The sequence below is a fragment of the Delphinus delphis genome, chromosome 10, assembly GCF_949987515.2.
Source record: "Delphinus delphis chromosome 10, mDelDel1.2, whole genome shotgun sequence".
NCBI classification, from domain to species: Eukaryota; Metazoa; Chordata; class Mammalia; order Artiodactyla; family Delphinidae; genus Delphinus; species Delphinus delphis.
In genome coordinates, this window is record NC_082692.2 from 102483714 (window position 1) to 102508648 (window position 24935).

A 24935-nucleotide genomic window follows, 5' to 3' on the forward strand; every position below is an offset into this window, starting at 1 on the left:
AACCTCGACTTTCACCCCTCAACTCTCTCCAACCCGCTTTTCTCCCAACCAAGCTGCTTTCCGGAGTCTCCGTGGACAGCCGGTGACAGGACCTAGGGGGAGGCCATTGACCGCCTGGGGAGGGTCCCCTCACCTCAGGGTCGCTGCCCCGACAGAGCCGGCTTCAGGCCCCCGTGGGGCTGAAGTGGGCCGGGCTGTCCAGGCAGAAGGCAGCCGTCGGAGTGAGCCGGCCCGCAGCTGGGTGGCAGCCGGCCCGGGGCTGGGGACAGAGGGCAGCCCGAGGCTCCCGCCCCGCCTGCTCTCCGGAGCCCGCTGTGAACTCTCCGGGGCTCCACGGGGGGTTTGCAGCCTCCCCGGACCACCGTCTACACATGCCTCAGATCCCGGCCTCCTCTGCCCAAACCCCCTCAGTGCTCGCGGCCTGCAGCGAGCCCGGCCAGCCCCTCCCCGGCCTCTCACTGAGCTCCCTCGCTCCCCTCTGAACCGCCCGCCGGCTGGGGTGCAGCCCACCTGCCTTCCTTGGACGGTGCCAGTCCTTGGATGGGGGGCGTGGGCCCAACACGGGCCCTGGCCTTGGGGCTCAGGGTGACCCGTCCTTTCAGGCCCGGCGAAGGCCTCCAAGCCTAGACTCCCTCCCACGGTCTGTCAGATGGTGGTGGCCTGGGGGGGTCTGCCCCCGTGATACAGTTGGCCCGCCAGGGGACAGAGCAGCTGAGGGCGGCTGAGGGCAGCTGAGGGCGGCTAAAGGCGGGCCCTGGGTCTGGGCTTGGATTTAGGACCCAGCCGGGGCCTGGCACCCGGGATCTGAGTAGGGCGGGGGAGTCTCCATGCCTTTGGCCCAGAGCTGTGGACGCACCAGGCTCATTCAATGAAATCTGCGTGTCAAGAGAAAACTAAAAAGGGAAAAAGTCTCCCACAGTCCCATCGTTAATGTTTTCACCTGGTTTCTTCTTTCTTTTCTCTGCAAAGCTTCTTTTTACGTGGTTGAGAGGACATGGCATGTACAACTTGGTGTTCTGATTCTTTTCAAAGATGACTTTGAACGTCAGCTGCGGCTGCCTTCACCTGCTCTCACCCACGTCCCCCACGCGGGGAAACTGGGGCTCTTCCAGGGGACACTACCACCAGATGCAGGGTGTCCTCCTCACCCCGAGTCCTCCTCCAGGGAAGGGCTCTGCAGGGCACTCCTGGGAGCGCCGGGGAAACCAGACTGGGTGGCTGGGGATGTGTGTGGGGACCACACATTTTACAGGAAAAGAAAACCAGTTTCATTTTAAACCTCAGAGGGAACATGCAGCCCAAATGCCCGTTGTCCAAAGGCCTATTTATGGGAACACGACAATACCCACAACCAGGACTCCTTGTGGCCCCTCCCTTTGGCACCAAGACGAGTTTACACTTTCCCTCCTCACTGGGTTTCCAGAAGCCTCTCAGTGGAGCAGCGCCCATGAGAAGCACCCACTTCCATATGGGGACTCCAGGGTCTGCTGGGCCAGGCGTCCAGATCCTCTGAGCCTCCGCGTACCCTTCAGGGAAGCGGGGCGAGGGCTGCAGCAGGAGGAAGAGGCAGCGCATCAAGGGCCTGGACCAACGGAGGCCAGATACGGGGCCCGACCTGATTCTATCGTGGCTGTGCTGTGTGGAGCTGAGTGTGGCCGACCGCAGGACCTGGTGGCCTCGGCCCGCAGCCCGTGGGCGCACACACGGCAGGCCATCAGGGTGGCTCTGTGCACTGGCCTGATCCTCACAGCCCCTCGCAACTGGACGACTACCCCCATTTCACCAGAGGGAAATGGAGGCTCTGAACGCAGTGAGCTGCCCTCCTGGGCGGGCTCGGAACATGGGAGGCCTGTGGGGAGGTGGCGCGGCCCGCAGGGTCCCCAGCTGAGCGACCACATCCAGGGACCACTGTCCACCACCCGGACAGCGGCTGTTGCTTAAACTCCTCTTTCTTAAAGATAAACCACAGGGACTTCCCTGGTGGCGCAGTGGTTAAGAATCCTACCAATGCAGGGGACACGGGTTCGAGCCCTGGTCCAGGAAGATCCCACATGCCGCGGAGCAACTAAGCCTGTGCGCCACAACTACTGAGCCTGCACGCCTAGAGCCCGTGCTCCACAACGAGAGAAGCCACTGTGGTGAGATGCCTGCGCACCGCAACGAAGAGTAGCCCCCGCTCACTGCAACTAGAGAAAAGCCCGGGCATAGCAACGAAAACCCAACGCAGCCAAATATAAATAAATAAATAAACAAACCACGGACAGCTTCCCCGGATCTTGTTTGCACGGCTGTCCACCCCGGCCTGCTGCAGCCGAGCTGGAGACGGGACCAGGTGCGAAGCCTGAGAGGAGCCATAGCGGCCCAGCTCCAACTCCCACCTCCTCCAGAGCTCGCCTGGGCTGCGGCCACCTCCCGCGGGGGCCGGCCCTCGTGCTCCCGATGCCGCGAGGTACAGGGCAGGGCGTCTGCCCAAAGCACTGCTTCGCCGCACGCTGGACCAAGCGGGTACGAGGCCAGGCGGTGGTGGGCAGGGCTCCAGCCGCGCTGCTAAGCTTGTCTACGGGTCTTGTTCCCAAGGCTCAGTCTCCCTCCCTAAGACATGCGACGGGGACACAAGCGAACACCTGGTCCCGAGCCCTGGACGCCTGGCCAGCGCCGGCCCGGGGGTGCTGCAGTCTCATGGTGTCTCTGAGCTGGACCTGTGGAGACAGGACGGGGCTCTCCTTGTGGGTGTCGGGACCCAGGCTAGGGCCGGTGCAGGGCCGGCAGGACCCCGAGCAGCCCAGACCAGAGAGCTGCCCGTCTGCTGTGCAGAGCTGCGCATGTCCTCAGGGACACCGTGAGAACGGTGTGGTGACACCCGGTGGGGGCACTGAGAGCTGAGGCTGTGCTCCGCCCCGTGGGGAAGCTCAGGACCACGCTGGCTCCCGACTCGGTGACCCAGGCCCGGCCCTCATGCCCTCCGCAGCCCCCGCTTGCGGCCCTTCCCACTGCTCCTGCTGTGCTTCCCAAACACGCCCACACGCTCAGGCCTGGAGCGTGGCCTCCTCCTCGTGCTTGGCCTGAGGCGGTCCACGGATGGGGCAGGATTCTGACTGACTGTCCCCTCCTCCGGGAAGCCTTCCTGGGCTTCCGACGCACACGACACAGACCTCACAGTCACTTGTGCACTGCAGCAGACTTCTGCTGTCCCGCTTCCCCTCCAGCCTTCCTTAAACCGTTCTCCAGGGGGTCGTTTAAAATCGCGAACCAAATGAAGTCAGCCTCTTACTCGAGACCTGCTTCTGGTGGACCCCCAGGCCCCGCTCCCCGAGCGGCCCCTGCCGCGTCTCCACGCCACCCCCTGCCCCCGCTTAGTTTGCTCACACCCTTCGGGGCGCTGGCCGCACAGTGCAGGCACTCTGGGTCGCTCAGAGGCAGCGGCCGAGGGCCACCCGACGCCAGCGGTGCGGTGCCGGGACAGGGGCAGGTCTGTCCGGAGGAGCCGTCCCTGCCCAGCAACATCCTCCCACCACCCTCGAGAACCAGCAGTGCTGCCCGGTGGGCCCCCAACTCGTCTCGTAGGGCTTCCGGCCCCCGGGGCTTACAAACGGAGAGAACCCTTTTGAAGGAGCAGTTGTGTGAACGTGGGGGCCTTCCAACCTTGAGGACTTTCCGGGAAGGCTCCCTGGGCGTCAGGATGGGGTCGTCCCTCTAGCCCATCTGGTTTCGAGGGTCAGGACCCTTGTCTCGGAAGCCAGCAGTGACGGCTCCATAAGACACTGCCCCCGTATTACGGCTCGGCTTGGACTCCTGACCCCGAGGCCCAAGCGTCCTTCCAGAAATCCAAGCAGGAGTCACAAGGCACCACGGCCAAACCCAGCCCAAAGGCAGGGTTCGTTTAGTTCAGACAGTTTCAGTTTTCAATCAGGAAATTTTCCATAAAAATTGAACCAGACGAAGTCTGATTCCTGGGCCTGCGTCCCATCGCATGGGAGCAGCGAGGCCCGAGCAGTGGTCCCTGTTTACCACGCTGCCCCCACTCCCTACCGCCTGCCACCGGCCTCTGACACCCCGGCTTGGCCCTGTGGGCCTTGCCTCCGAGATGAGAGGCCCCAGTGCACCTGGGCCTGCGGGTGGGGCAGGGGAGGACACCCAGAGGGCTCCTCAGTCGCCGTTCTGGCCAGCTGTCCTGCAGAGCCAGCGGGAGGCCCGTACGCCACACTGAACGCCGCCCCGTCCACGGTCTGCGGGCCCCCAGACGCCCCCTGCTCCGGGGGCCGACAAGTGTGCAGCCCCCAAACCCCGGGCTCCCGACCTGGCTCGTCCCCAACCTGGGCCAAAAGTCCCGCCGCTGCGCCACCTGGCGCCGGACATCCGGTTTACTGAAGATTCTTTCACAATTAGCACTCCCAAAAGGTTAAAAGTAATCCTTTAGGGGAGGGATGGCAGGAAAAGACAAGCAGCGTCGGTGGAGGGCGGGGAGGGCGGGAGTGGGAGTGGGTGGGATGAAGGAATCTGACCAGTTATATTTAATAAGAAGCTTAAGAGCCACAAACAGGAAGCAGACCTATTAACAGGCAACCCTGACCTACGGCAGGAATGTGAACTTGAGTTGCCCGAAGCAGCGTCACCACGGCCCCTGCCCCACCCCAGAACCCAGGGCCCCAAACACGCCTCCTCCCACGTTCCTGCTCTGGGACGCCCAACTCTGAGTCTGCCTCGGGCTAGAGCAAGGGGAGCAGGGCAAGGTCGGCGTGATGCCGTCCACCCCGGGAGAGGACACGGACGCCGCCCTCCGTCCCTCTGTGTGGACCAGCAGGGCCCTGAGGCCTGGTGGGCGGGCGCCCGGGGTGGGCCTCTCCCCTCAGGCAGCTTGGCTCTCACCCCCCAGTGCTCAGAGGGCCCCACATGTGCAGGCTGGGGCCCTGGGGACTGAGGTCTGGACACGGGCCTGCACGTGTTCCCTGGGGCCCAGTTTGGCTGAAGCGCCGAGCAGGAGTGGCCGAGGGACAGTGGGGAGGACAGGATGGGAGCCTGAAGCCCGGTGTTGTGCTGGACTCCCACGGGTACCCCTGCCTGCCCGGGGTCCCTCATCCGTGACGGGGCTCCCGCCTCGGTAGAGACCTCAGGGCACAGTCCCACAGCCCGGGCCGCAGGAAGCGGGCCTCTGCTGACCGCCGCCCTCCCTCGCGAGGGCCAGAGGGGGTCTCACGAGGCAACAGCTGGGCCAGGCTCTCAGGAGAGGACCCTGCTTCCCAGCCGGGCGGGCACCACCCCACGCGGAGAGTCCGCCGGAGAAGCCGTGCTCCGAGGCCCCAGGCCCACCAGATGCAGCCCACCCGCAGCTTCCCATCCCCTAGTCCCGCAGCTCCAAGCAGCATAGCCACGTGCGGGTGTGAAGGCACGCGTGTGCACCCCACGGATCCGCTAACGGAAGCACCCCTCGGGCCCGTCCTCGCCTGCCCCGGGGCTCTGCAGGCCCCCCACTCCGTCCCCCGCCCCGTCCTCAGGGCCTCCGCGTCTCCCTCTCTGCGGGCCCCCCGCCCCCCGTGGCCAGGCCCTACTCAGCTGTCCCTCTTCCTGGGATCCCCCGGCCGTCCACGGCCCTCTCCTCGTGCTCAGCTCACAGTCCACACCTCCTACACGGGTTCGCTCTGCCCTGACCACGGCCACCACACCTGGCCAGCGGGACCTCAGGAAGCTGGGCTGCGAGGAGTGACAGGGGTGGAGCTCAGGACACCTGGGTGCTCTGTCCCAGCAGCAGACGCGCACTTCGACCCCACCGTAGACAAGTCCCACCTCAAACCGAGCGGGAGGCAGGAAAGGAGGTGGCAACGCACGTCCTGGGCAACGCTCTGGCTCCGGGGCCGCGTGCCAGCCCTGGTGGTCTCCCTCACCAAGCGTGTCCCTCGGAAACGCCTGTTTGAGCACCACTGTCCCGTCCATGCACAGGTCACGGGGTGGTGCAGTGGGCGGTCGGACCAGATGCCGGGTCCACACCAGGCTCCCCCAGGACGCACAATGGCTTTCCAGCCACAGGTGGCGGGACCAGAAGCCATGATGCCACGCGGGCTGAGCCCGCAGTGCTGGCATGGGCGGGCCTAGACCCTGAGCCGAGGGCCAGCGTTTGGGCGCCGTCTCCACCTCCCCTGCACGGCTCCCGTGAGCAGAAAAAAACGACCACACTCACCAGGGATGTGGACCTTGAACTTGCCACTCTGGCCGAAGGCGCTGGCAATGACCCCCAGCTCCCCGGTGGACAGCTGCACCTTGAGCCCCACGAAGAGCTGGATGTTGGTCTCCTTCTTGAACAGCGAGCGGCCGATCACACTGTAGTCGTCCATCACCTGCGCCCACACCCAGCCCCGGAGAGAGCGTTAGTGCCTGGGAAAGGCTGGGCTGCCACACTGCCCAGGCGGTCCGCCTGTGTCACGGGTGGTGCCCGGGCCCGCTTGCCACTCCCCCCCACGGACACCAGATGGGCCTGGGCTGCACCAGGCCGGCTGTGGGCACTTGGTTGGCTGGACGCGCTCGGCTCGTCCACGTGGCACTTCCCACCTGACAGATGGGAGGGGGAGGCACTGCCCGTCCACGGCCACAGAGTCCACAGGCAGAGGTGACGAGAGTCCGCAGCTGCCCGCCTCTGCACGGCTGCCCGCCCACCTGTCCCCAAGCTGGCAGCGCTCCTCAGGAAAGCCTTCACGGCACTGCAGGCTGAGGGGATGGTGCCCACCCTCTCTCCAGCATCCCCCGCACCGAGGAGGCTCTAAGAACCCGGCCTCTGCCGTCCCGCCCGCCACACGCACGTGTGTCCCAGCCTAGGGCCCCCCTCCCTGCAGACCGCAGCCCCACCTCCGCAGTGCCCCCACGGCTCTCCCTGCTGGAGCCCCGTTTCCCCTGGCTCGCGGCTGTCCACGTGGAGGCCCAGGCTGAGTGGAGGCACACGTGTGTGTGAGGAAGCTGGCCTGGGGCAGCCCTGGCTTCGCCCCGAGCTGTGTTCCTCTGGAACCTTCTCCCAAGGGCTTGAGCTCGGGGCAGGCGATGCGTGAGTCCCGCCAGCCCTGGCCTCTGGCGGCTCAGGCGCAGGCCTCCCTGGACCTGCCAGGCTCCTCTCCAGGGCCTGTGCCAGGAAGGTGCCAGGCCTCTGTGCAGAGAGAAGGGGAGGGGGCGTGTGTGCACACGCATGTGTAAAGACCAGCTCTACCAGGCCTCAGAATGCCGGGTCCCACTAGGGGGCCACGGGAGAGACTGGGGAGGCTTCCTCCTGCCCTCCCGGCCCCGTGCGCCGGCCTGGGGCAGCTGCATGGAGTCCGACCAGGCAGCAGCTCGGGCACCCACGTGGAGGCCGGACGTACTGCCAGTGGTGGGACCTGCTCCTGGGGGCCCCCGGGGGCCAGGCTCAGAAACATCTTGCTTCTGCCCAAGATGCCACGATCCGGCCAAGGGCCAAATGGATGGATTGTTTTGAAAAGCAGAAACTGTCCCATTTACCCTCAAAACCTTTTGGAAAAACATATCCTATCCTGTTTGATTCATAGCGCTAGATGAAAGGTACGTGCATTCCTCCTCTCCCCAGTGATGGATGAATCGGATACGGGCAATGATAAGAATCATCGTTCCCACTTGCACAGCCCTTTGTAATTCAGTCTCGTCCCCACACGAGACCTCCTCCTTGTCCTCCAGACTCACAGGGCTCCCCTCGTGGCCGGACCCGGCTCGGCCCTCCGCACCGCACCGTCTGCGGGCGTCCCCGCTGCCGCTGCAGGGCATCCGGCAAGGCCGCAGGGTGAACTGAGCGGAGGCAGCTCCTCCGACCTCAGCACAGGGGAGTCGAGGCGAGCAGACGTCACCAGCCCCAATGGTGCAGGGTGGCCCCATCGCTTTCGCAGGATCCCCATCCGTACCCACCCCCCCCAGGACGGCCTGCACGTGGAACTCTGTCCCAGCCTCGTCAGGAGCCCAGCCTGGTCCGGCAGGTGCCAGGACTTTGGCTGAACCGACCCAATGGTTCTGAACCAGGCATTCCACGTTCCCCACAGCCAGAGGCTGGTCCCGAGGTCAGCCTGGCCGCTGAGACTGCCTGTCGCTGGGAGGAGAGCCCTCGGAGACCCCCGACCCCCAGCCCCTCGGAGACCCCAGCCTGTGCGGACTGAGGCACCAGTGGGTCACACTGAGCCCTCGCAGAGCCCTTGTCTGCAAGGGATTTCCACGGCCACTTTGCAGAGGTCAGAGCTGCGCTCAGGGATGAGATCTGAGCGGGTCACGAATGCCAGAGCCAGGGGCACAGTGGAAACTCGAACCCCAGCCGGCCAGGCCTTTGCAATGTCCCCGCAGGAGCGTTCCGGACTGGCGGGAGTGGCAGGTGCACATTTCTGCGCCCCCAGAATACACCCCTCCAGTAGTTACAGGGGGTGGGGCCGTGAGAGGGGCTCAGCAAACGGCTGCGGCAGGAGCCCTCATTTCATGACGCTGGTCAGAGGGGAGGCCTCTGCAGTGCTGCAGGAAGACCAGAGGCGGCATCTGTCCGGGCTGCGGGAAATGGTGAACCTCAGCCCCTCCGTCTCTGGAACGTGCGTGCCCCTGAGGGCTGAGCTCCTCTCCAGATGACGCTTCCAGCCGAGGCAGGGACCTCAGAGATCAGACACACCAGCACATCCAACCAGGAAAGACCTTCTGAGACTAGCCAGAGGCTTTTCCTTCTGAACCCACCGCCGTGACGAGGAGCCAAAGGCAACGTGCGTGGAACCTGCGGGCGGCAGCTCCCCGGGAGCGACGCTGAGCCGCCACACGGTTACAGCCACAGCTCCCAGGGAAACGTGCACCGTCTGCGTGAGCTATCCGCTTCGTCTCTTGGCCTTTGGTGGCTGGAGGCCGAGCTCCCCAAGAGCAGTCACTGCCGCTCACAGAGCCCGGGCCCTCACCTCCACACCAGGCGAGTCCCCTCTGTCCCCGGCCTCTGAGCGGGGACTTGGCTGGCGGCGCATGTAATTATGTCATTACACGTGTGTGTCTCTCTCAGGGCCGGCTGCCGTGATGAGGCTTGGGAACTGCCCAAGTTCTGGAGCGACTATTCTAATTCAGACTGGAGAAGCGGCAGCAAGGAGACAGGGGCGGCTGGCCGTGAAGCGGAGCCCCGAGCAGAGAGGGTTGGCAAGGCTGGGGCCCTGGTCCATCTCCTCCAGCTCTGCAGTCCGGGGCATGGGGCTTCTCTGAACCTCAGTTCCTTCCTCTGGAAAAGGCTGTTGCTAGGATGAAGGGTGTTGGTGCTGGCAAGAACACCTGAACCTGGTAGCAGGACAACTGCCCAGCGGCCAGAACCTCGATGACCAGAATATGAAGCTGGGAGAATGACAGAAGCAGTACCTGCGGCGGGGGCTCCTCTAGCCCACCCAGAACCTCGAGAGCGAGTTAGCCAACCCTCGGAGGACGGGAGCGGGGGAGACCTGTGCCGCGAATGGGCCCTCGGAGTCACCGGGAACGACAACTCCCAGGCCCCTGGACGACGATGCCCGGCCTCAGAAACCAGGGGCCAAGACTGCATCTCTTCCTCCCCCAGCGCAGGGCGAGGCGTGTCTGATGCCCAAGTACACTGGGGGGCAACGATCCACCCCTTGTTATCTCCTGGGGCAAACCCAGGAACGGACATTAGCCTTCAAGTTGTTTCACTTGGTCAAGCGAGTTCCACAGGCCCAGGCGGGGAGGCCTCGGGCGGCCAGGCTCTGGGCGTCACCCGAGGGGGACTGTGCCACGCCCGCTCCCAGGCCGACCAGGCCGTCTTCCTCAAAACTGGGCCTGCCCAGCACCGAACGGGCACCCGGCCTGGCAGTGACGAGCCTGGCGGCCCACGACCCCGACGCACGGAGCCTCCCTCCCTCTTTCTGTTCCCGTCACCAGGCACCAACGCAGGCAGAGTCCCTGCCCGTGCTGACGAGGAGGTACAAAGGCACCGTCCCCAGAGGCAGCTGCGTTCTCCTGGAGAGAAAGGGAGGCTAACTCTTTGCTGGGCGCTCGCTTCACGCCAGGCCCTTGCACGCGTGGTCGCGTCAGCTCCCCACCAACTCCGTTAAAGAAGCGACGGGTTCCGGGGGTGGGGGAGGGGTGTGACTGGTCTGCGGCCGGGCCGAGGCAGCAGCACCTGCTCAGTACATCAGATCCAGAGCCAGCTCTTTCCACCGTGTCCAGCTGCCTTGACCCTGCATCTATACAGCAACAAAAAGGCAATTTTCAAAGGGGGGCCAATAAGCATTTCGGCAGCTGAGGGAGAGTCTTGGCTATCAGACGCTGTTTAGACGGCAGGAGAGAGGCCTGGGTTTGGGTCAGCACACGTGGGCAGCCATCGGATTTCCCCAGGCGAGGGCCCGCTCGGCCTCTGCTGCAGGAAGAACCTCTGTTCCTTGAGCAGCCTGGGAGCGGAGTGGGGGGCAGGGGGCAGCAGAGCTGGCCGAGCGGCTGGCTGGACCGCAGCATTGCTTCCTCCAGGAGTTGGGGGGCCTAGCCTGCCGGATGGCGAGGAACCCGTGCTGACCAGAGGCAGTCGCAGGCCGGCCCGCACCTGGTGCCCCGGGCACGTCTAACAAGCCATCAGCAGTGGAGCGGGGAGAGCTGGGAGCCGGCAGGCAGTGCCGCTTCAGACTTCAAAGCCGGCCAGCGCTCCTGGTGGCGTCTGCGTGTTTACCCTTGGTTGGGCAGAGGCCACAGGCTCCTCTGGCCATGCCCTCAGGCCTTCCCTGTCCGGCGCCAGTGGATGCCAGGCCCAGGGTGGCCGGCACGCCCGGCCTGACCCCACCACGGGGGAGAGAAAGGTGCAGCCGTCTGGTAGCCCGGGCCGCCGCGCCGCGAGGGAAGTCCAAGTGAACAGCACCGAGCCCGGCGCTCTGCGCTAGCACTTCACACACAGCGGCCTCCCCTCCTTCTACCGCCCTGAGAAGTGGGGAGCACGGCCCCCATTTTTCCAGCAAGGAAACTGAGGGGAAGAGACTCACCCAACGCCTGGCCTGCAGGGGCCCGTCCAGCGGGCCTGGAGCCCATGCACACTGGGTCCCTGTGGCCTCTGCGGGAGACCTGCCATGCCCAGTCCTCTGCTTGCCCCCGCCTGGGTCCCCTGGCAGCCCCCGCCCAGCCCGCCGGCCTGCCTGTGCCCACCAGGCCTTGGGCCCACCATGCGCGTGAGGGCGCAGTGCCGTCCTCATCCCGGTGGCCTGGAGAGGTGAGTGAGTGGGAGTTGGCACAACACCTTTGTTTTCTAGTGATGTGGGTGGAACTACGCAAGCTGCCGTGGCCAGGGGGCGGTGGGGCTGCTGGGCCCGGGCTGTGGCAGCAGTCGGAGGCGTGGGGCGGTGCAGGGCATTTACTATCCCAGGTATGAGCCCTCATTTGCCCACCTCCGTCCATGTGATTGAATGATTGATTTTTGTTTGTGTTGGGTCTTCGTTGCTGAGCGCAGGCTTTCTCTAGTTGCGGCGAGCGGGGGCTACTCTTTGTTGCGGTGCGCGGGCTTCTCATTGTCGTGGCTTCTCTTGTTGCGGAGCACGGGCTCTAGGTGTGCGGGCTTCAGTAGTTGTGGCTCGCGGGCTCAGTAGTTGCGGCACGTGGGTTCAGTAGTCGTGGCTCGTGGGCTTAGTCGCTCTGCGGCGTGTGGGATCTTCCCAGACCAGGGCTCGGACCCGTGTCCCCTGCACTGGCAGGCGGATTCTTAACCACTGCGCCACCAGGGAAGTCCCACGTCCATGTGATTTTTACAAATGAGGAAACAGGGGCCCACAGAGTGAGCAACTTAGCGGGGGCAGCCGTGTGCACCAGCTCCAGGGTGTGCATGAGGCAACACAGGAGCCCTGGCTCTGCTGGCTGGGCCGTAGGGCTATGCCCAAGCCCACGGGGCTGAGGATCCTGCATCTGGACCTGCGAGTGGGTAAGGAAGGGCGTCTTCTCATCTCCCCATGGGGCTGCAGAGGAAGGGGCGCAGGGCCTGAGCAGCCAGGGAGGATCCTGAGAAGGGAGGGGTGGGGTGGGAGGGGAACACCCGGGGGCCCAGGGGAGGGGCGAGACCAGAGGGCGTGAGCGATGGAAAACCCGGCACACCCACTGTCAGGCCCTGGACACCTCCTCCTGTCACCCGGCGCCCGCACTGACTCAGGGCTGGACCAGGAGGGGTGACCCTCCTCTGCTGCACGAGGATCAGAACCATAGCCTGCTGGGAGCCTCCAGGCAGACCCCACACGAACCTGGGCTCCCCGACACTGGGGTCTCAGCACTGCTGCCCTGAGTCAGCGGAACCCAGTCGAGTCCCAGGACCACCACTGCCATGCCTGACCCCCACGAGCATGCGCCACAGGGACACAGTGAGGCCTGCGTGTTCGTCCACCCATTCACCTGTGGCCTGGTAGGCATGGGCTCCTATGCAGGGCTGCAGGCACAGATGAGGGGGTCGGGGGGCGCCCAAGGAACCACCTGCACTGACCAGGCGGGCCGGGCGGGTTCATGGGCCCCGCCTGCGTGTCAGCCTGGCTCTAACTGGCGGAGAGGACGCAGGCCACTCCCGCCTGGCTCCCTGTCTGGAGACCACAGGCGCCGGAGCCAGGTCTCCGAGGCCGTCCTGGCTGTCAGACCCGGCAGGGCGGTGGGCGGGAGGGAGGGGGAGGCTGCTTACCCGCTCCACGATGCCGTGCTTGTGCTTCAGCTTGTATACTCGCAGCCTGGGCAGGGCGCTCTCGGCGTAGTTCTTATCTTCCAGCCCGTGCAGCAGGACGCCGTGGAAGGCCAGCCGGCACGTGTTGGCGTGGATGTCCGCGTCCAGCCTGGAGCCAATCACCAGGCACAGCCGCGGGCAGGTGACGGGCTTCTCGAACTCCACGAGGGCCCACTGCTGCCGGGGGCAGCGGCCTTCGGACGCCTGGCCCACCCTCCTGTCGGCCTCCCCACCGTCCGTCTCGGCCGGCACTGAGCCCGGGCACAGGTACTGCTCCTGGAAGAGGTACTCCTGGGAGAAGTCGAAGGAGTCCAGCACGGGCTCGTGGTCGAAGCCGTCGGGGGCAGGGCTGAAGAACATCACCCGGCCCATGACCGTCTCGTGGCCCACGGTGATGTGGAACTTGGCCTTGGTCTGCAGGGATCCCCGGAAATACGGGATCTTCTCCACGGACACGAGGGCTGCATGGACCGTGTGCAGAGACTCGGGGGCGCACACCAGGCCACGCTCCAGCAGCTTGGGGTCGAACTGGGTGACACAGATGCCCAGCCGGTCCCCCTGCACAGCAAAGGTGACGGGTGTGTGGAACATCTGCATGGACTTCACCTTCCTCACCACCTGGTCGGGAGGAAGAGAGGGAGCGCTGAGGCCGAGCCTCAAGGCTGGGGGGCTCCAGCTGGAGAAGCCCCCGTCCCGGCGCTACCAACACTCACCGGCACCCGGTCGCACGCCCCTTGCACGGAGCAGGCTCCACCCTGCAAACGCGGCGCCAGGCTCACAGGGCACCCAGGCCGGGACACAGGCAGCGGTCACTGCAGCCCATCCAGCACCACCGGGGTCCCCTCTGCTGCTCCACCCCCAGGCCCCATCCCACGCTTTCTTCCCCAGCCCTCTGTTTAGGTTTGCTTCCCTGCCAGCCCCACGCCTGCCAAGCCATGCCCGGCTGCCTGGAAAGCCCAGGACAAACACCCCTGCTCTGGAAAGTCTGCCCAGACCCCCGTGGGCAGGACTTGCTGCCTCTCCTCAGCGCTGCCCCAGCCCCTCCTGGCCCACACCGCCTGCTGTGCTGTCACTGTCTGCTCTGGGCCTGCCCGCTGCCAGCCGGCGGGCTTCTCCAGGGCAGGGCGGCTCTTCATTGACCAGACACGTGGTCCCCTGGGGCTGCTGGGTGGCAGGCGCTGTTCCGGGAGTGGGACAGAGCCAGCTACATCTTCAAAGAGCTTAGCGTCCAGAAACAGCAACAACATTACAAATATATTAATAGTAACAAAATTTATATTAATATAAATAAAACTGACACATAACATTTCTGTGTATAGATACATGTAAGTAATACCACCATAATCTGTATACTGTTCATGAGACGCTCCAGAGGAAACGACACATGGCGACGCTGGAGGCGGCCCGGGGGTGGGGAGAGTCGGGCTCTTTGCCGTCAGAGGCCAGGGAGATCTCTGCGGAGCCCATGTCTGAGTCGAGACCCCATCGTAAGAACCGGCTGTGCGGAGGCCAGAGAAAGTCCACTCTAAATGGGGGGACCCGCAGGTGCAAAGGCGGGGGTGGGGGGAGGCCCTGCAGTCGGGGGAGCAGGCCGGACGTCACCAGGAGCGATGGCAAAGGAGCGCCCGATCTGTTTCCAAACCATCACACCGACCGGCACACCAGCACATTTCTGCACCCACGGTTGCTAAATCAGGAACAGACACAGAAAAGGCCCCAACAAACGTTCACAAAATGAACAAACGTCTACGCCAAGATCCACGTCGCAGTGATAAGATCAAATCTGTGCTGGGACCCCTGGTTAGCGCAGCAGAGAAACGTGAAATCGATTTCCGAAAACCTGCCGTCAAAAATCATCACACCAAAGACAGCTCTGACCTTCAGGTCGCGAGCACCCCGCCTACGAGGTCGGGCGTGCAGAGCCCCCGTTCTCTCCCCATAAAGGGGGTGCTGTGCTGACATGAGCCGCAGGAGCCCAGTCCAGCTCTGACCTTCAGGTCGCGAGCACCCCACCTATGAAGTCGGGCGTGCGGAGCCCCCGTTCTCTCCCCATAAAGGGGGTGCTGTGCTGACATGAGCCGCAGGAGCCCAGTCCTTTCCTGGAGAGCCTGATACTTACGTGTTTGTTTAAAGACCATTAACGACCTGACCAGGAGGTCAGGGGGCAGAGAAAGTGAGAAGCACAGTGTCAAAAGCCACAGGCAAGATCAATCAAAGAGAAACATAAAACATCTCTGAAACGGTCCACAGGGGCAACGGGAAACTAAGCTTTTCAGGAACGCACCTCAGAGTAACCGGAGAACATTATCTTACACTAAGCGTCTGCCCAGCGAGGCAGGACCCAGTCATGCCTCCTCCCCCCGAGCCGGGAGCTGTCCCCTGGCCCTCAACCCCGGAGCCCCTCCAGGCCAGCTCCCTAACACGTCTGATGAAGCAATTCCTCGGCACCAGCCTCTACAAGGGTTCCCATCTCCTACAGCGTGACTTTCAAACCTTGTGGGTGGAACTGTCGTGATGAGGAAGCCCCTTTGACCAACTGAAATTCCACAGGGGATCGGTGCCACCACCCAGGGCACCCCCTCTGCTGCCCCACCAGGACTCCTGCTGGCCTGGCTCCCCCGCGAGCGCAAGCGGCCTTCCCTGGAACCTCCCGCCCCACGGCCCACTGGACAGCTCTTCGCAACGCTTAAGCCCCGGCCCGGCCCGGAGGCTTGACGTTTCCCCCCCCCCACCCCCGCAGACACGCCTCTGAGCTTTGCCCCTGAGGCTCCTCTCCCTGGGACTACCTCCACCTGGCAAATTCCCATCCATCCCTAAACCCCAGCTCCCCACGCACCTCCTCCCTGCCCGCTCTGGACAGAGCTGGTTGTTCTCCTCGGCTGACTCTGAACCTGACTTTCTCTGTGGTCACTGCTGGCTGACAGCTCTGTCAGTCCCTGCCTCCGTGCATTTACTGACTTAAATTACAATACAAACCAAAACATTACCATCAACGGCTGTCTCGCCACGTGCTCCTCCCCCAGCCAGCTCTCCTGCCTGCCCCCCAGCCGGAGGGAACTGCTCTCTTGAATTTGGCGTGTAACATGTCTTTTCTTTTTATTGATACGTGTCTATAATTGTGTAGAGATTTACCACATATGCAGTACATGTGTCTAGTCGATAACTTGCTTTGTTTTGTGAGATTCTGAACTTGGGAGTTGGTGCCCGTGCTGCCTGCACCTGCAGCTCACCTGTCGTGACACCGTGCATCTCACGGTGCACACAGGCCCCTGTCCAGTCTCCCAACCACGAGCCCCTGGGTCGTCTCCAGTTTTCTGCTGGGTGTGGTGTGACGGGTCCCCTCCTATGCAGGAGTCCTGAGGGTGCAGGTGTGGGGACAAGGCTGCAGGACCCAGGCCTGGACGAGAGCTGCTGGGTCACAGGAGAGTGAGCGCTTGCCTCCGCCAGGTAAACTGAGCACCAGTGCACGTCCACCCAGTGGATGTGTCCGCCCAGTGGATACACGTCTTCTACACCGTTCGGCACTGTCTGACTTCTCCATTTCTGTCCATCAAATGTGTCTGTCTCTCCTCCTAGACCCTGAAGGCAGGGCCAGGCTCCACCTGCTGCTGCACCCCCAGCGCCTGGCACGGAGGGCTGCTGACAGAGCCGGTCCATGGCAGCCCCTCAGGAGGGAGAAGAGACGCGCCCCTCATGGTGAGAGCACAGCTGGCAGAGCAGGAGCTCGGAGTCCAGACCCGCAGGGGCCTGAGCGGGGCCCGCGTGTTCACGGGCCTCCCCTGAGGGTGGCCAAGGCCTCGTGCCACCCGATGGTCCCCCCGGCCCCCAGGCCCAGGGTCAAGCAGGCGCCATTCAAAGCATGTTCTCTTCCCCACGGAGCTCACGTTCTTAGGACTGAAATAATACAGATGCCCTAAGAGGGCGCCGTGAAGAGCAGCAAGACAAATAACTGTGCAAATCAAGATTTTAGGGCCCAGACAGGAAGCTGGGAAACAGATCGACGGGGACGGGCAGCGGGGCACCACGCCATCGGCCGCCAAGCTGCCCCGGATCCACGTCAGGAACACAAGATCCCACTGAGGACACTAACGAGGAGATGTGGATAGTTTCACCAGCTTAAGGGCAGGAACAACAGGCTTTCCTGTCATTTTCTAGGCAACTTCGAGAGACACTCCTGCTCAACTCCCTCACCAAATCCTCACTAAGACCCACGTGGAGGGGCCGAGGCGCCACCCACACGCCCACTCACCACGTGTCACCCAGTTTCCCTCAAGCTCCGGCCCAGGCCCTGGAACGGCCCAGGGGCGGCGGACACAGTTTTGACCTTACGGAACTGACCGCTTGCAGGTGAGGGGATGCTAATTAAACCATCAGCTAATAAAGGCAGAATCCTAAGACCACGGGGAGGTGCTGTGAGGGGGACTAACTGGGGACCTAATGACTCCTGGGTGGTCAGGGAGGGCTTCCCTGAGGAGGTGGCACTGAAGCTGAGACCAGATAGAGGAGAAGGGACCACCCGCAGGGGCTCCAGGCAGAGGAAGAGCGGAGCGGGCCCGAGGCCCCAAGGCGGGCAGGAAAAGAGGTGGCCAGGGGAGTGGGGCCAGCGCCTGCCCCATGAGGACAACACACGTCCCGGCGGTGGTGGCCCGGGGCTGAGCAGAGGGAGGACGCACTCCGATGGCCACTTGGCTGCGTGGCGCGGGGGCGGGGGGGCAGGGAACAGGAAAGGAAGGCGGGAAGCCAGCAAGGAGGATACTCGGGTTCTTTCTGCAGCAGCAGAATGGGCGGCGGAGGCCGGGGTAACGGGCACGTCCAGCATCCAGCCTGAGGGCAGCCGAGAGCTCAGAGGGCAGGAGGCGTCGGGAGACACACGAGGGGAGGGCAGGCTGCGCGGAGGAGACACGTGCTAAGTTCCTCCTGGACTGCCCTGCAGCCCCGTCCTCCTCGGAAGCACCACTTCCGTGTTCCCTGACCCTGTGTGACCCTCGTCGCCGTGCCCGTCATCAGGAGACCCAGGAGGCTCTACCTCCCACACAGGCCCAGCACCCGGGCCCCTCCGCTGCGCCCACCGCCCCCCCACCGCCGGCCCCCCTGACTGTGAGGGTCGTCGTGCCCCGCACCCTCCCTGCCTTCCAGCTCGCTCTGTAAAAGCCCACGTCCGCACTCCGACTGGGCCTCACAGTCGGCCCCTGCTGTTGCCCTGGTTTTATTTGCTACGACTGCTCCGCCCCCACCCACGTCATGTCAGTCACATGACCCTTCCTGCTCCCCAGACACGCCAGGCTCCTACCCCACGGCCTTTGCACTTGCCAGGGCCTCTGACCAGGATGCTCTTCCCCCAGAGAGCCACAATTCTCATTCCCTCATTTCCTTCCTGTCTCCGCTCAAATGTTTATCCATCCTTGACCCCCCCCCCCACCACCCTGCAACCCAGTAAGAGACAGGACCACCGCCCCCATTCCTCTGTCTTCTTCTGCTTGTTCCCTTTTATTCACAGTGCTCTCCACCCCCGACATATTACGTTATCTGCTCACTGACTCTCTCTCCCGTATGGGATGTGGCCTCCACGAGGCAGGGGCTTTGTTTTTATTTTGTTTTTCCCATTCACATCTCTAGTGCCCAGCACAGCGCCTGACAGATAGGAGACCTCACCACACATGTGTGTAAACAGATGCAGCACCGTCCCTGCCCCAGGGAGCTCCAGTCCTGGCCTGGGCCCTACACATCCGCAAAGGCCCGTGGAGCTCCACACCTGCGTGGGGGGCAAGACCGGCCCCGAGGCTGGATGGGCAGTTAGAGGTTCCAGACCTCCCCCAGGGTGAGAAGCCTTCCAAGCAGGGGAGAAGCAGGGCTGAGGCTCGCCAACAGTGACAACAGAGAAGGCGGGGGGCGGGGGGAGGGATGCCGTCGAGTGGGACAGGAAGGCCTTCTGCTTGGGATCAGCAGGCCGGCCCCCCTGAGCTCGGCTCCCACGAGGGCTGGCTGCCTGCAGGGCCTCTTCCCGTCTCCCCGGCACCAGGCACTTCTGGGGAGGGAGGCTGGGCCCGAGGAGGAGGGAGGCAGGAATACATCAGGCAAGCAATGTTTCAAACTCCAGTTCGCGCTTGCTAAGCAGTTCAGCCCTTTCTGATTCACAAAGAGTTTGACCATCGTCTGGGCCGGTTATTCTTCATAAAAACGCAACGAGGTAGGTCAATATTTTCACATTCAATTTTATGGATGAAGAAAGGTTTTCGATGTCTCCAAGGTCACAGAGCAAACAGGCTGAGACTTGGGACAGTAAGTGCTGGGACGTCGGGGCAGGCCTGACATCCCGGCCTGTCTCCCGACCACCCGAGCAGAAAGCGCACCACCCTGCAGAGCTGGGCGGAGCCAGGGGCCGCGGGGTGGATGCCGCCCCACCCCCACCCCCACCCCCACCCCCACCTCACCCCCCAGGCGCAAACCCAGAAAGGCGGTTCCAGGGAAGGAGCCGGGAGGGCAGAGGCAGGGCGCCCAGCCCCTCTCTCCTGCCCTGGCCAGGCGCAGTGGACAATTTCAGACCTGATTTCTCAGCTGCTCCGCCCCCTCTGGCCACCCTTGGCGCCTGTCTCTGGGTGGCAGGGCCCCAGCACAGGACAGGCCCTCCGTGGAGGTCTGTGACTGACCAGGTGGGAGAGCAAACAAATGCCCCATGTGCCCCCAGGCCTGACACGTGTCTTCCGAGCACCTGCACTGTGGTTTCCAGCACCTGGAGCGCTTGGCAGGACGCTGGGCTCACGATGACCGGGGCTCTTTCCGAGGCCAATGAACAGCGGCCTAGAAGTGACCCGAGGTGGGGTTCACCAGGCATCCGTCTCGGCTCTCCAGAGCAGTGTGCGTGCAAGAGCGGGGACCCAGCCACGGGACGGAGACCTCACGATTTCACCATCGGCCAACACAGAAGGCAGAGGAGAGACACATCTGCCGAATGCTCACCAAGTGCTAAGCTGGTCCTTACCGTTCGCCCAACAACTGTCCAGGTGGTAACAGTGACCGCGGTTTACAGGCCAGGGAACTGAGGCCCAGAGGGCAAGGCACGTGCCCACCGCATCCGGATCTGCCCATCCTGAAAGCCCCTATTCTTACACCATATCACACGCATCGACCCCACCACGGAGTGCACGGTACAGTTCACCCCACGAGCGGGCTCTCTGGCAGCGTTCCTTCTGTAGGGTAAGAAATGGATGGGCCAACACCACTGCAGCCTCCTGCAAAGGAACAGCAGGTCTGGGGACCCCGGACATCCTCCAGCATCAACAGATGCTAGAAAGAAGGGGGCTTAGCAGTCTTTCTGATGTGCAGAGATTTCTGTAATAATGGTACTGGCTGTAATGAGATTGGACCCCATTATCCGTTTTCGTTCCATTATTGAGCCTGGAAGCTCCTGGCTGTGCCAAAGGCGAGGGTCGAGGCCTTGCAACTTCATCATTACTTAATAAAATGTAAATTGGAGAGGAAAAGAAACACACGAGGTTGACACTAATAAGCTTACACCAGGATCAGTTACTTCAATTCAAAGAGGTTCAGACCGGAGGGAAAAATGAAATCAGCTTTTAAAGACCCGTCTAGGTTTGGCTCCATCAGACCCAACCAATTTGGTTTAATAAGACTTCAATTTGGCTGCTCTCATTTCTCCCTCTTCTTTGAGCTGGGCCGGCCACAGATAAGACGTCCCCCGCCTAATGCGTTAATTGCATCTTGCACAAAAAAGCCAAACTCGGGATGCTGCTCGGGGAGGAAGCGGCGTGAGCTGTGGAGGCGGCAGGAGTGGGGAGCAGATGGGCCCTGGGGACTCGGTTCCCACCCGCTTATTTTTTTAGAGAAATGACAACCATTCAGAAAGGTACAGGGAGTCAAGTGATGAAGTAACTACCTGTGTTCCCACCACTGGAATGGACCTCTGTGAGCCTGTCACTTGTACTTTGTCTTGATGTCCAGTTGAAGGCCCCAGTCCTGTCCCCGGCCTCACCTCACCTGGAGTAATCACCTTCATTGTGTCCTCATGTGTCCCACTGGACACATTTACAGCCCCGTGTGCACCCTGGATAGGACCGATTGCTATTTTATACAACGGCGCCCTATTACTGTTTAATTCAAATACTTGTCTTCTTCCTCTGTATCGTGGTTTCGACATCTGTTCATATCGGGAGACATATCTGTACACAGATCTATCTCTGTATATACGTCTGTATATTTACGTAGACACTGAGCTATCCGTTCGTACAATCTACCCAGGTCACTCTTTCTGGCTGCTGCATAGTACTTCTTTACATGAAAACACCACCTTTTATTTATCTGCGCCCTGACTGACGGACACGTGGGCCGCTGTGAACGATGCTGCGGTGGCCGTTTCTGTAGCGTCAGCCCACACGCGCACACGGAGCGTCCCCGAGCAGGTGTCGGGACAGAAAACTGTGGTGTGCAGAGCACAGCTTCAGTCTCACTAGGGCTTCCCAGCTGCCAGCTCGCAGCCTTCCAGCGGTGCTGAGAAAGGCCTCCTCTCGGACGGCACCTGCCCCGGCACCGGCACCGCAGGCCCCTTAACTGCTGCCCAGCCGTCAGATCACCAGGACAGCAGCTCCTCGGGGTCCTGCTGCCGCCACTTCACCCCAAGGCGGAGTGGTGAAAGCCCCTCTGCACTGCGACCCTGCCAGGCCCAGCGGCCTCCAGGGTGTGCTCCCGGAGGGTGACACACCGCACGAGGTCGGGCCAGGCCCCTCTGTCCTGGCTCTGCTCCTGGGCCCACTGCCCCCTGGGCACCAGGGCCAGGAACTGGGCCCTAGCAGCACGGGCCACTCTCCTCCCGCCCGGCCTTGTCTTGGGGGACGGTGCTGGCTGCTCAGAGGTGGGCTCTGTTCCACGCAAACATCCCACTGGGGCCTAACTAAAGCCAACTACTCCCTGGGGAGGAGGAGAGCTGAGGAGACCTTCCTCTCCGGCGTCCCTGCGTAGAAATGAGAAACACCCCCTAAGAGAAGGAGGAGGGTCTTCAGAAGCCTGGGGACCCATAGACCGAGCTCCAGGGTCAGAGATGGCGTGGGGCTCTGCGTGGCTACGTGTCTATCTTCTCCGGGAGGCCCGCCCTGCCCCAAGCGCCCGGCCAGGCTGCGTTTCCAGTGGCCAGTCACCCCTGGGCCCAGCGTGCACCTTGCCCACCTCCCCAGTCACGCCCCACACCAGTCCAGGTCCCTGCCTAGGGTCCCGGAGCCCCGACAGTGCTCCTCACGGCCTCATCGTCATTCCCACCACGTGCCCGCGCGTCTGGCTCCCTTCTGGGGGGCTCCCACGCCAGGCGGACAGCGGCCCGTGGGCAGGCTGGGTCATTCTGCTCACCGCCGGCCCCCCTCTCGATACCTGCCATGTGGTGGGCACCCGGGGAGGAAGGGGACGGATTCAGTTTCTACCGCTCGGCCCAGCGAAGGCCCCACCCCTCCACCGCGAACTCACAAACTAACCCTGGTTATTAACCACCCAGTCCTGCAACGATGAAAAACCGTAAAAGTGACAAGGGGCCTGCCAGGAAGCGTTACGTTCCTCCCCCAGCCGCCCTCCACGTATTTGTCATCCCATAAAACTTTAAATTGAATTACGCCAATGCCTGATTCTTCTGTTCTCCATACGACTGGGGCTTTAATTGTTTTTAACGACATTCTTGGGCTTTTTGGGGGGTAAGGAATCCTTGGGAGGTGCGCCAAGGGGGCCAGCTCTGTCCCGGGGCTGAGCCCGGAGAAGCTGTGGCCGGAGCAGCAAACACGGCCACACCTGGGCCTCGGAGAACCAACCGGGCGGCCTGGATCCCAGGTGGACAGAAGGGGCCCGAGGTCCCAAGGGCTGGGCTCCTCGGCCCGTCCCCGCCGCGCCCCCCGGGCCCCGCTCCTGGGTGGGCGCCGCCTCTGCTCACGCGCTGAGCTGGGGGTGAGTTCTGTAAGTGTTTCTGAGCCTCAGTGTTGTCACCAGTAGAGCGGCTCATACCCCTGGCCCAGATGTCGTGGCAATGTAAGCAGCCTGTGTCCACATCCGCGGAGGTCCGGGGAGCGCAGGTCCTCGGGGGGCGCGGCGGCCCAAGCTCAGCCCCTGGCTCCATCCTCATCCTTCAAGGGCTTGCAGCCCGTCAGTGGCAAATCCCAGAGCATCTTCCCGTCCACTGGGCCTCACTTCTCGCTCAGATTCCCCAAGAGGGCCCCTTCCCCATGTTTCTGCCGGGCCACCCGCCTTGTACAGAGCCCGGGCGAGACGCCGCCGGTCTTCAGCCCATGGGGCTCCAGGGGTCCAGCGTCATCCCTCTGGCGCCCGGCCCAGCCTCCTCCCGCGTCAGTGCAGGGGCTCTCCCAGCGCTCACCTGGGCCCGGCACCCTCCACCCTCTGCTCCCACAAGCGCGCCAGGCCACGTGCCTTCCTGTTCACCTCGCACGTGGGCATTCGTCAAGTCCCGTTTTCAAAGTCATCACCCACATTCCCTCAACTGGGTTTAACTCAACACATTCTTGTAGCACCTGCTCCGAGGCAGGCCTTACACTTGACCCTGGGAGCATGTGGGGCAGATATAAGTGCCACTTAGGACAGCTGTTATGCCGTGAGAGAGGGGTCAGGGGGCCAGGAGAGGAGGTGACATCTGAACTGGGTTTAAGGACAATGCCATGCAAATGAGACCAGGAGAGTGTCAGAAATGAAAGAGCAACTTCTCCTTCTGGGTCCCTCTCCCCCTTCCCCGGGCCTTCCTTCAGGGAAAGCTCCTGGTGTCACAGTGCAGGAAGGAGCCCAAACACCTACAGGAAACCTGCATTTTCCAACTGGTCCCGGAGCCCAGCTGTCCCGAAAGGCGTCAGGAAGTGCTCCCGCCTTTCCTGATGGCGGAGGAGAGCAGGTGCAGGATGCTGCCTGCCGGGAGCACAGAATTTCTTCCACGTCCCAAGTTTTAAGATTCATGGAAATCTTCGTGTTCTACACCACAACAGATCCATGTTTGTTTGAAAATAAAAATCAGGTTTGGAATTAACTGCCCTTTCGAAAACTGACACTGCAGGAAACTGACCTGCTGGCCCTGGGCTGCCAGTCCCTGGCGCGAGGTGGCATTCACCCTGAACCCCTGCCGCAGAAAACTGCACCCAGCAGGCGCGCTGGTTCCAGTGCTGCAGGTCGGTAACAAAGGTCAGGGGCGCTCATTCCTGCTTCCCACGCCCAGGCCAAGCTCTAAAGTCCCCAGCCACACATAACCCCAGCCAGAGCCAGCAAAGCAGACAGGCTGGGCTGCGGCACAGAGAAGGCCCTGTGGCTCTGCTGAGCTCGGCCCTGGAGAAGCCACCTGCAGGGGAGAGCTCCGAGGAGCCAGGTGACCAGAGGTGCTCAAAGGAGACTCGGCCTCGGCCAGAAGATTGGCCTTCCACACCCCAGAGATCTTTCCAAAGGTACAGGCAAAGCTCGGGGCTGACTAACGTCTTCCTGGAAATCTGGAGAGATTTCTCAAATGTGAATTATCCCTGCGTATGGGCCACCAACATATCTGCCTGCTGTGTGGGGCTGAGGGGAGCTCTTCCCCAAAAGCTGTGAGGAATCTATAAGCTCTGGCCCAGAAAGTAGGTTGAGATGTCAATATTAATACTATCTGAAAAGTTCAGGAGTTGTAGTTGAGATTAATGAAAATGACTTTAGACACGTAAGCAAGAACTTCGAATGTGAAAAAGTGAAGGAAATAAGCGGCCCCAGCGTGGGTGGAGAGTCAGATGGAGCTTCCCGTCAAGGCGACAGCTGTAAGGACAGCTGTGGACAGGCAACGGACAAGCGGAGGTGGAGGCAGGGCGGAAGCGGGGTCCAAGCCCCACTCTGCCCGCTCCAGACCCAAGCCCCCCTCCGACCCCGCGGCCCAGCACCGCCTGCCCCGGCTCCAAGCCGACCGCTGAGGTCCACTCCAGTCTCTGCCCCGCAGCTTGGCCACTGCGCTCTGTCTCAAGAGCCTGTGGTCTGCAGACACTCTAACGCGCTAACCAGTGGGCCGTCCACCAAGCCAAGCCATTCAGGCGACTGGGGACCTGCCACGTGCAACTGACGAGCGGCCCCCTCTTCGTGTCCTCAGGACCCCCACTGCTCTGCCCGCTGACTCCGCAGCCTCAGCTGAGGCTCCACTGCCCTGGGCCGCCTTCCAAGACTGCCCAGGCTCCCAGGGCCTCTTGTGCCTACTCCGCCGCCGTCACCACCATCACCTCCACGCCCCGCCCCCCAGCGCTGACACGCAGGGAGCACCTACTGTACA

General features: G+C 62.8%; 1 protein-coding gene across 1 annotated transcript in view; it reads right to left on the reverse strand.

The window, feature by feature from the left end:
* EEFSEC (eukaryotic elongation factor, selenocysteine-tRNA specific) overlaps positions 1–24935 on the reverse strand; it is a 150967-nt gene that overhangs the window by 15523 nt on the left and 110509 nt on the right. The window contains exons 5-6 of the mRNA XM_060023162.1: positions 12629–13285; positions 6173–6329 (exon numbers count right to left, since the gene is read on the reverse strand). Coding sequence (XP_059879145.1) covers positions 6173–6329; positions 12629–13285 — 814 coding nt within the window. The remainder of the gene's footprint in view (positions 1–6172; positions 6330–12628; positions 13286–24935) is intronic.